Source organism: Aythya ferina (assembly GCF_964211825.1).
Source record: "Aythya ferina genome assembly, chromosome: 6".
Taxonomy (NCBI): Eukaryota; Metazoa; Chordata; class Aves; order Anseriformes; family Anatidae; genus Aythya; species Aythya ferina.
In genome coordinates, this window is record NC_140303.1 from 36578043 (window position 1) to 36590519 (window position 12477).

The 12477-nt window shown below is 32.4% G+C and overlaps 1 protein-coding gene across 1 annotated transcript in view; it reads right to left on the reverse strand.

The window, feature by feature from the left end:
• Window positions 1-12477, reverse strand: part of LRP1B (LDL receptor related protein 1B) — a 542116-nt gene that overhangs the window by 147915 nt on the left and 381724 nt on the right. Inside the window, exons 38-41 of the mRNA XM_084523375.1 lie at window positions 11943-12069; window positions 11637-11788; window positions 11224-11348; window positions 7638-8009 (exon numbers count right to left, since the gene is read on the reverse strand). Coding sequence (XP_084379501.1) covers window positions 7638-8009; window positions 11224-11348; window positions 11637-11788; window positions 11943-12069 — 776 coding nt within the window. The remainder of the gene's footprint in view (window positions 1-7637; window positions 8010-11223; window positions 11349-11636; window positions 11789-11942; window positions 12070-12477) is intronic.

Below are 12477 nucleotides of genomic sequence, written 5' to 3' on the forward strand. Positions count from 1 at the left end.
GTCAGCCAACTGAAAACACGATAGATTTTTATTGTGTGAACTAACCAACCAATGGAAAAGTAATGATAGAGGGAGGATATTTCTGTGCAATGAAGTGCATTAGATATTGATTAAATGCATCTCTGGGATGGCAGTGGTAAACTCCAGTTTGGAGCTGGACAAGGTACGTGAAGCTGGACATTTAAGAGCTGATCACCCATCAACACTTAACAAACACTTGAATGCTCACCAATAGGGTTTTATAAGCTATGGAGTGCTGATAATGTAAACAGGACAGAGATACTGGAAGGAAAGACTCAGAGGATCAGTCAGCAAATCATACAGTGTTCATGGGACATTTTGCCACAGCTGCTGATGTAAAAACATCAGCAAATTTAAACCAGTAAAAATTTAAAAGCAACATGGAAAGTTGAAGCAGTTACAAACTGTTAATTCTTTATGAATCATCTCCAGTTTAGGAGGCAAAAGCACCTTTCCCAAATACTGAGGATGTGAATGCTAGCGAACTGAAAGATCAGTGTATGTTAGTTCCCATCTTAAACACATTTCAGTTTCATGGTAGGAATAACTAAACAACCCATGGAATGTGCAAAAGTATATATGCCTAGAATAGTAACTGATAAGTATAAAGTTAGTAAATGTTATCTAACTATATACTTATTTACTGTACAGATTGTAAATTCTACCCATTAATCATAATATACCACCACATACAAAACCAAAATGTATTGATAAACCAGACATTTTATTTTTTCTAACAAGGTAGCAGTTGTAATAATAATTTTAGCTTTTACTACTTAATGTCTTAGGTTTAACAATGGTCTCTCATTTTTACCTTGTTAAAAAGTGAACATCACTGAAACTATACCATATACAATTAAAATAAATGCAATTTGTTTACAGAACTAAAAGCAACTATATTAAAGTATTTATCTTTAACAGATTAAAAATTTCTTGTGGAGAAGAAAGCTCAACAACGAAAGGGACCTCATACAATGTACCAAATTTAATGCTCTGTAAGAGAAATGGGAATATAAATGCCTTTTTGACAGTTAAATTGGAGCCATTTAGTTAGCAAGAATAGTAGCACACATTGGAACACCTTTAAAAGATTCAGACTGTAAAAAGCCTTACAATACATCACAGTATCTGACACTTTATGTTAGCAGTGAATAAATTTTTGCCTTCTATAGACACTAGTGCCTGAAGTTCAAAACAGAAGCAGTCTTTTTTTCACGTAACACTTCCTTTCTCACCATGAAGGATATTACACTGGCAAAAATGTCTTAGTGTAATTGTTTACATAGTTAGGAAAGAAATGGCTCACCAACAGTATCTCATCTTAATACTTCTTCCCATTTCTGATTGCTTTGTTTTGCCTGTACTCCCCTTTCCTCTCTCCTTCAATTTCCAATTCTTTTATTTTCTTTTTAGTGTTGTACCACTATATTAAGCCTACTTGAATGCTGCACTCTTCTATAGATACCCTGAGGCAGATGTTGGTTAATGAATAAATTGACTCAAACCTATACCTATGATAAAAAAAGGAAACTGCATTATTAGCTTAGCAGCTCAGGCTCTTATTTCAGAAAGTATTCCTTGTGTAAACATAAGCTTTGAAACTTTAAGCTTTGAATTTTGCACTGTACACATTAAGAGACCACTTTCCAAATATACAGGTATGTCACTGGACTGTGTACTTTCTTAAGAAAATTTTTCTAACACCATTGACAGATTGAACCTTATTCTACATGACAGAAATAAACCTGGCAATCTTGAAAGAAGGATATTTAACATTACGACAATTGTACGTGTGTAGTCTTACCACAGCAACACAGTAGGTCTGCAGCCTCAGAGGTGCATGTGGCTCACTCTGTCAAAAGACATAGGAGTCAGCATGGCCTCTTCATCTAAGCTCATAGGGCATGTCCACAGAGTTGTTCCTATGACCACACCACACTTCTATGTTATCCTCAGTTTTGCCTCCAGAAATTCTGAGGCAACTTCTTGCTCCTGAATGCAAGTTAGTCATCAAATAGCATGCAACTTACTCTCTAAAGTTAATCTTAATTTGCATTTGTAGTGGGATGGAAGACAGTTCACAGAGATGGTTCATCAGAGAACTGGTTTGAGTTTGTCTTCTCTCAGTTCTCACTTGATAGAAAGTTTAGACTTCTTCAGACTTACAGACCCACAGTTTCATGTTCATCAGAGAAGGAAGAAGGGACATGGATGCTGTTAATAGCATTTTACTTCTAGGCAGACAGAGAAGGAGGGATACCAAAGTAAAGAAGAAAAGGTTGGCAGATGGTTTGGGAATTAGGGCTTAATCATGAATATCATAGAAGGATAAAACAAGGTTCATCCTGTTCAATATTATGTATTTTTGGCCTAATGGCTCAATCCACGGTGATAATAATGTTTCCTAACAGGAAACAAAAAGTTTAGGATACAACCCATCTTCATAATTTTAAATGAATTAAGGCTCCAATTAGCTGTTTGTTCCACCCAAACCATGAAGAATCTACCTTGGGAATAATATAATATCTTCCACTGGCTTTCTCTAGGTCAAGCTGAGACCTCCCATCCAATGTAGAAAAAAATTCTATTCAGATAATCACGTCACTAATAAGAAAGTCAGCAGGCTATTTATCAGTTGACAAAATAAACAACAGCCAGTGGGAGATGTGGTATAAGAAGGGGATACGCATGAAATATTAAAAATCTCTTATATTAAACAGATGTTTGTTTCCGTTGAAACATTTTCAGTCATTTCAATCTACTCTAAAATTACATTTAGATGGAAGATAAGTCTATTTAGACCTATAAAGATTGAAAGTACTTCATATACTTTTATCAGAGTGCATATGAAATGGCTTCTAGTTTGAATATTACAGAAACATTCAGAAGTTTGAAATAATGGTGTTGTTCCACCTAGAAGTGTTCAACAACAAAGAAAAATAAGAGCAGAATGCTCTCCAGGCTCCCTTTGAGATGAGAGTAAACCATACTGTCCCAAATGAGACTGATAACTTGCAGCAATTTAAACAACTCACATTTCCAAATATGTCCTAATGTAACCTTATGCATTTAACTGCTAGTGAATGCTATTCTTTTCTGTTTAATGTTCCATTACCTCATTTTAACCTAGGTTTTCAGTAACAAATTCTTCAACAGAATGGCAAAAGCTGGGATGTCTGGTTCAGGTAGGGATTTAAACACCTGTTCAGTGATGGCCAAGCGAACATACTGATTCTTGTATTTAACGTCTTCTTCAATATCCTACAATGCCTGTAGTATATTGGGGCTTAAAATTAGATAAAATTAGAAGACAAACAACTTTCAAAGTGTACGTAATCTCTCTAGACCCCTCCTAGAATATTAAATGAGTTAGGATATGATTTCCAAGTCACTGCTTCTCATAATCAAAAACTCCAGAATGCTTACACAAAGTGAAAAAATAGTCCTTTTTGCAGAGTAAATCCTGCATGATTCTTCAAACTGGAAGAACAGAAAAAGTATGTATCAAAATGTATTTTCCAAATATAATCCCTTTGTGTTTTGTTTCATACAGAACTACCATCGACAACAAACAACAGGAAAGTCACAAAGGTTCTCATGATTTATGAAGAAAAAAGGCACTTGGGATTCTGTTTCTTGGAACTGTAAAAATACAGTTTGCCTTAACAGGTTCCTGAAGCTTTTACAGCACAACAGGATACAAAACACACAAATGTATATCCAGTTTAAAGCAGTCTAACGTGTCTAAAGTGAGCTGCAAGGGTGATCTTCACAACTAAAATGTGGAAGATTAAGAAAAGAAAAGAAAAGGAAATGTACCATCTGGCATCCTTTCCTTTTTGGAAGGAAAGACTGAGATCAAAACACATGATAAAGAAAGTAGTCTTGTCACAACATACTTAAAACAGATATTGCTATAATGATGTTAATTTTAAAAATCTCCACAGACTGGATGAAACTCTACATGATGCTATAGTAACAAAATCATGAGCAATACCGAGTGGTTAAATAATTCCTCAATCAAAATAATATTTATTTGTGAGACATCACTGCCAAGAAAACAGGGAATTTTTACAGGTCAGCAGTCAGGCCCAACTCCATCCAGTTACTTATCAAAAAAAAAAGAAAGAAAAAGTCCCTACTAACTGAACGACCAAAGGAAATAAAGTTAGAAGTTACGAAAGAATTCACTCCCCAAACCTATGCTGCATGAAAATAAAGGTGTTAAGGAATGGCATACTGTGCACATGCTACACTGTTGTTTTTGTTTGTTTGTTTTGATGTCTTTCCTGCTGAAGACAGAACCCTATCAGGTACCAGGTTCTTGGTGAGTTTTGAATCTGTTTTTAGTGAACTGGAACAAGTTAGATAAAGTTGTTTATATGCTGTAAATCTACTTTCCCTGAGCAGAAAATGTGTTAGCTAATGGGTTGTTTATGAGTTGCAAATCTGTTCAGTGAGGTGAAAATTTGTCAGATAATGGGTTGTTTATGAATTCTAAATCAATATTCAGTGAGTCGGAACTATGTTAGATAATAGCTTGCGTATGGGTTGTAAATCTGTTTTCAGTGAACTGGAAACATGTTAGATAATGGGTTGTTTCTGGGTAGTAAATCTGTTCTCAGTGAGCTAAAAACATATTAGATAATGGGTTGCTCGTGAGTTGTAAATCTGTTTTTAGTGAACTGGAAACCTGTTTAATAAAGGGCTCTTTATATATCTTAACTGTTTTTAGTGTGCAGAAAAATTCAATAATGTGTTGGATTTGAGTGGCATATCTGATTTCACTGAGGTAGAAATCCATCAGCTAATGGATTCTTTATGAGCAGAAGATCTACATTTGGTGAACTAAAATTCTGGGACAATAATGTACTCTATTTTCACTATTTCACTCAAATACAGTTTTATTTATTTATTTATTTATTTATTTTAAATAAAGTTTTGCCTGATTTGTAGACCTCAGTCTAATGAGGTCAAACGAGGTTGTAAGAACCACAATAGGTAATTCTAATGTGGTTTTGTATCCCTTTCCAGTAAAGTAAAATTTGGTACAAATGCCTACTGATAATTTAGGAAACAAAAGACAGCAAAATAAATGTCAAATACGTTATCTTTTAATCCTGCAATGAAACATTATTAGTGAAATTTGTCAGCTGGATTCCATTCACTAATTTTCATTATTTTCATAGTCAACATGGAAATCAGAAAATTTTCTGTCTTACAGTGAATGGAAGCACTGATTTCAGGTAGTCATTTTGTTTGTTTTTCATATTTGGGTATCACTTTTAGTCAAATACTTCTACTGTATCAAGCAGCCCCATGAACTGTTTCCTGTTTGCAGGGAGAGAAAGTCATGTGCCAACTGTGGAAAGGAAGGATATGTGGTACAAGAATGCCAATTTTAAATGAATCACTCAGCATAAAGAAAGGTTTTTAAAACGTGAAGGAAAACAATATAGTAAAATATGTTACTTTATACTGTGATGTGATATCCCTTCTCATTTATAATGAATAACAACCGAAGCATTTCTATAAAAACACCCTTGTTCAGAACTATATCCTTAGAATATACAGTACATTTCTGAAGGATACAAAATTTCATCTGACATTCAATTATTCAGAGTGCTGACTCTGCTAATGAAAAATGAAATCAGGCATATTAAGATTACAAGTAGAAACACTTCCTAACAATTTCTTAAAAGTATAATTCTCATTTGTGCTCTATGGAATGTTCTTGTACAACAACCCATTATAAAGTAATGAGGAATAGTTTATTGTTCTTTTAAAAATCCAATTTGTATCTGCATTGCCGCTTCATCAGTATTTCTTTCTCCTGTTTTAAATGTAAAATTCTCCAGTGGCTTTTCATGTAATGCTTTTCATCCTATCCTACAACACCAGAGTTAAAATAACGTTGTATCATCCCTGCACACGTGAGCTGGCTGTCTCTCTTGTAGAGCTAATCTCAGCTCTGAATCTCTAGGTTTAATGCTTTCCAGAGAGTAATGAGAATATCCTGACAACATTGCTTAGTTTCCTTTTACTGTATCTCAATATGGATATCATTAATTCCTCTATAATATGCACACATAAAAACTCAAAATTAAATTAAAAAAAAGGCTTTTGTACCATATTCAAAGATGCTTTTCCACTCTTTAATGTGAACAGTTTTCATGACTGGGAATAGCTTCTTAGAACCACAGTGCAGAGGTGCACAGTGATACAATTATCCAGTGTAAACTGTAGAATATAAGTTCATCACTTTGCAGCTGTTTACCTTCTTTCTTTTCAAAAATATTTTTTGTTAACATGCAGTAGCAAAGGGCAATATGTTCTACATCAAATGTACTTCAATTTTTCCAGTAACTTTCTTTTGTCTTCTTATTGTTTGACCCAGACAAATAGCTAAATGTAGCAATGCCACAGGCAATATAACATGACAGTAGAAATTCAGATGAGAATTATCTACAATATAGGGAGAAAAAAAAGAAAGAAAGAAAGAAAGAAAAAAAAAACAATAAAACACTTCAGACATTATGGAAAATGGCTACCAAAATGAACTACTCTGGAAAAAAATAAAAGCAATTCAATCAGAATTTGAAAAAATGGCATGAAGAACCATAGTAAATACATGCTTCTGATAAATAATTACAGATGAATGATTTATGGCATATTTTAAAATAATTATTAGAAAATAAATATTAGAAAAAATAACAAACTAAAATAAATATTAGAAAATAAATTTAAGGCAGCATAAGATTCTGGAATTTAGGTTTTTGTTGGTAAGATTTTCAGATGGTTAATATTAGGCTATATTTCTCATACATCTGTATTCAGATTTTCCTTGAATTTGAATTTTACCATGACAAACCACAAAAATTTACATTAACTTTGAATAAAAGTTATGCTAGACTTTGTGATGATATTGATGTTGATTCCTTGAGGAGTGACAGGCCTCAAGTATTCAGAAGCTAAAAAAAAACATCAAGTTTAGCAACTCTCCTTGCTAATGTGGTGAATGAAGTGAATATGCAAAGTTACTGAGTAAGCCTCTCCTTGAAAAGGACAATTTCATAGGTTAGAGTATGCCTCAGATAATCACAAGTTGCTTTTCTTGAGCTGACTGCAAGAATGGTGAGTCAACTGGACACACTGACCATGGTCCCAGTATTTTTATACTGAGGAACGGTTATGTCAGCAGAGGTATCTTAGAGTATTCCGCTCCCACTAACTAAAAAAATACACAACTGATAATTTCACGATGTAACAGGACTTCTTTCATGTCTAGGCAATGTGTAATGAGGTTTGTTAGAAAAGCTCCAAAAAATTACCATAATACAAATGTAATATCATGACTCCCCTCCCCCCTTTTTTTTTCTAGTAATATGCTTCACATGTCATAAGATTGCTATAAATTATTTTGAAGTTGTAATACAAAAAGATAGTGTTTAAATTCATCTTACAGAGAAAAATTGTAATAGTTGTATTATATGCTTATGTATAGTAAAACATTATTGGCATTTTTAACCCTATGATGCCAAGTGGTTATCAACTTTTGACTTAATATGTGTTATTCAAAGAAAATACATATAGTGTGAAATTATTTTTTTACTCACTTTCTATTAGCACTTTTCTGCCAGACCAGTTGTCTGTAATAACTTGTATATTTCCAAAGTGTGCATCACTGAAGAATATCCGATTAGAACCTCTTCCTCTCAGACTGTAGTCAAAAGCAAGAGCTATCACATTTTTGAAGTACTCTGGATTTTCATATGGCCTTACTGGTGAATTTAAGTTGGTTTCATCAGAAAGATGTATACTTTTTAATATTGTCCTTCCTGAGTATAACAGGTAACCTTTATGTCTTAGGCAAGTAATTCCATCTTCTGCAAGATAGCCATGTGCACAAGCACAAGATCTTTGTCCATTTCCCCGATAAAGGCAGAGTTGATGACACCCACCATTATTCTTGGCACAAACATTAGTACCTGTAAGAAAAAAAGAAAAAATAAATCTATCTCTTGTACAATTACAAGTGACAAACTTAAATCAGAATGCAACTTTACACATTCCAAGGATTCTTCTCTTAAACTTTATCTACAGTACAGGTAAATCAAAGGCCAAAATAGCAAAGAATATAATTTCAATGACAAATAGACAAAGTAAATTTTAAAGTAAACAATCTATTAGCAAACATAACTAATTAACATTCTTTCCAATTCACACGTGTATATACTTTATAAATAGAAAATGATTGAATGGATTTTTCTTCCACATTCATATGAAGACTTAGATAGACACTTATGAGCTGTTTCAAATGCTTTGAAATATTTTATTATTTTTTTTTTTAAACACCTGTTACTGGCAAAGAGTAAATTTAGATACCATCAGAATCCTGCACTGTTCTTAGTCAATTTCTATCAAAATGAAAACATATATATTAATATGTACAAAACTGTGTCAATTCAGGTCCTTGTTTTTAATAACAACGTTTCATAACATTTTGTTCTATTTTCTTTTAAAACCTGACTTTAAAAACTTACTCTCTGACAAATGCATTCCATTAAATAATCATTGTCAAATTAGTAAATTCAATGACATAAACTTCACTTGTTTCAAGCCATATTTAAAATTACAGTAATTGTCAATAATTAGAACCTATTTTCCTTTGTCTTTTTTTTTGGACTATGTATGAAATACAATTATAGTTAGTTTAGATAATGTAGTTTCTGTTTCTGACAGCATTTTCCATACAACAACTCAGCTCTTTCAGTTTTCCCGTTTCTGATTTTTTTCCAGATATTAAAAAAAAAAAAAAGAAAAAAAAGAAAAAGAAAAAAAAAACAGTCTCAATAAATTGTTTTCTGGTGGAAAACCATTATAATTGTCGGGGAATAAGTAGTATCTTTAAGTACCATTGACTGCATTTTCTAACTGTTACATTTCAAGCTGAAGATATATTAAAGCAAAAGTAACGGGGGATGAGAGTTAACTTTCCCTTTAAGTTAGAAATGTTGCATTTTGAGTTCCTAGGCAAAATTCCATGAGAAATATTCCTGTGTAGTCATGCAAAAATATTGGGAGACTTATCTGTATACATTTGCACTTGTGGTCTCTTTGAAGAAATTTTTGAATTTTTATTAGGCTAGAAATGTTAATATCTGGTTGGAAGGATGAGTTTGAGAGAAAGGCAAATACATGAAAGAGATTCTCAAGTTTCTAAAATCTCTCTTTGAAAATTTCAGTGCTTCCACAGTTCACCAGCTGTAAGTATCTTAAAAAACAGCCAGGTCTAAAAACAGTTTAATTAAGGTGTATCATTGCAAACAGCACTGAAGGAAAGTAGGAAATCACTCGCTTAGCACTGCAGGGCTGGCTCATCAGAAAGGGTAAAACAGGTGTTTGAAAAAAAAAAAAAAAGCATTAATCATTTGTCAATCATCACAGGTTCTTTGTGTAGTTGTTTTTTTTTTTTTTTTTTCCTTTTTTTTCCTTTTTTTAATTTTTTTTAATTAGAAAGTCAGGAGACTAGCTAATTATGTTTTTTTTTAAGGAGCATTGACTACTTCTAGTTCAGTAAACTTAAATATATATATATGTATATATAAAATAGATTTATATAGAAAAAAAATCAAAAAAAATATTTTTCACCTGTTTTTTCCCTTTTGTCCTTCTGGCTCACTGACAGCCCCTCCAAAAGACATTAACCATTTGTACCCTAGTAAAATTTGAAAAATGTATTAAAGATTCATCATTCAGTTATGTTTTTCAAACTAACATTAAAAGATTTTTAGCCTCAGTAACCATTTCTCCTATTACTAATGCAATCGAGTATTTCAAGCTACCAATAAAATCATTACATATAATTAAGCATTTTATCCAATTATATTTTCCTAATCCTAAAATACAAAGCCCTTCCAAGCAAGCAGACATTAACTATTTCTAGCCTAGTTAAAATAAATGGATTTTCTGTGGATATTTTTTATCCATAAAATATTATGTCTACAATACGGTGAAACTGCATGCAAAAATCTTTAATAAAATTAATACACGTGCTCATTGTTATTAAAACTATTTTTTTTTTTTAAGAAAAAAATGAAAAGACTTTATCATATTGATTGTTAAATGGTTTTTTTTTCAAAACAGATTTATTTTATATTTCATATTTAATACAGTTTTTTAGGAAAGATATATATAAAAAAACAAGGTCTTCAGATACATGATGTTGTGATTAAAGCAACTTTTGAGTGCTACCAACACTAGAAATATTTGTATTAAATAGTTTATCTTTTCATGGTAATACTTTCTTTCTCTGTGATTTTGAATATATATATATATATATAAATATATAAATATAAATATATATAAATATATATATATAGACATAATTTGGGCTGAATTTCCTGGTAGCAGTTTGTTCTGAGGAAATCATTACCATTTGTTGGTAGACTTCTTAACGCTTTTGCTAACTGAAACAAATACATGAAACAAAGATATTGTTTACAAAGGTGATACAATCACGTCTCTATTTCTCACAAAATAGTTCTTGTTTTTTAAGATCTCTACTGATTTAGAATTTTAGGAAAGAAAATAAAACTAAAAGAAAGATTACTGTTAGTGGAGAATAAAATTCAGCCATTTTTATCTTTATATCATAAATCACAGAGAGTATATGATAACTTTTGTCTCTTCAATTTCCAAAACAAATCAAATTCCAATGATATCCAATTATTTACAAGGTCTCTTCCCACACAAAAATGCTGGACTGAAAACCAAGGAATTTCAGGAAATAAATATTTGAGAGACAGAGGCTGGGATTTTCTAGTCGTGAAAGAAAATTCTGCTTTCCAACAGAATTTTGAGACAGCCTGAGATTGCTGCTTTTTAAATCATAGTTTAAGGTCTATCTCATTCCTACAGAAAACAAAAAGGAACAATACAATTTGTTCTGGTTTTAGACTTTCTCCTGAAAACACTCAGGAGGATTTTAGTAGAAATTGTACTATATATAGTTTTTTAGTATATTAACTTAAGCTAAAAACAAAACAAAACAAAACACAAACAACTTTAAGAGTAAATGTGAGATATTGCAAAATCTATTGCCATAAATCATTGATTATTTAACTTTTTGTATGTTTTAATATACATAAAATGTACCAGGCAATATTGAAACACGTAATAGTATCCTTAAGAACAGCCAACCTTTCTCTCGTGCTCTATTAAAGATTTTCACTTCCTTCAGGTTTATTCCAAGGCCAGTCCTCATGGTCACAGCATCCGTGGCCTCATTCTTGTGGCCTCTTCTAATAGAGCCATTTGCATGTGCTCTGCCAAAAAAGTTGAAGATGTATGATCAACAATCCTCAACTAATTCACACCAAACAAATGACTGAAGGGCAGTGGAGAGTTTGCCTAACAGAAGGTGAAGTAACCTTGTCTCATCTATGATGCTGATATGCTTAGCTTTCAGTATCAGAAATACCCTTTCTTTGGAAACTGTAACTTTCTGCAATCCATTCTCTGACCTTGCTAAGGAATGGCTAATCCTACAAAGGTGAAACACCTGGCACTGAAATAACATTTTGAGACTCAAATACTTATGAAAAATAAATTACCTGTCAGACCAGTAGATGTAAGCTCCAAACACCGCGACAGAAAACATATCCACATTGCTCCCTGACAACACAATCTCCCGATTCCCTCCACTTTCAAGGTCAATCCTTTCTATCTTGTCGGTACGAGCATCACACCAATATAATTTATTTTCCTAAAGATAAATTTTAAAGGAAACATCAACAGTCTTGTCCAAGTATTTCATTAAGAGTTATTAAGATTACAGCAAAGTGATAAACCAATTGACTTTAATGAAACATAACAAATATTGTACATTTTAATGTATACTGGAAGACAAAGAAACTAACCTCATAGTCAATGGAAATCCCGTTAGGCCACACAATCCCCAGGCTCACAAGCACAACCTTCTCAGACCCATCTAAGTGTGCCTTCCCTATGCAAGGAGTCTGTCCCCACTCTGTCCAAAATAAATACCTAAAATATTGCAGAAATTACCAATTAAAATTTAGCATCAAAATAAAGAGATGAAAATGTGTAATACTGTACTTCAATAGCAAACAAAATGAATGTACCATTAGTAGGTATTTTAAAAGCATAATAAGGCTTATGTATCTTCGTATAACCTTTAGAGGATGAGTGTATTTTAACACTTGTTTGATAACATATTTTTTAGACAGATTCTTTGCAGATGTTTTTTATGAAGTCATTCTTAAAACTGTAAATAATCAGTCAACATGCAGCTCTTTGATATAGCTTTACTGCTTGGGAAAATCAAAGAAAATTATAAAGAAATTACTGCAAAGCAAGCGCACACATCTAATACCTACTAAAAACATCGTGATTATACAGGTGATGTATGTATAACTAACCAGGAGGTTAAAG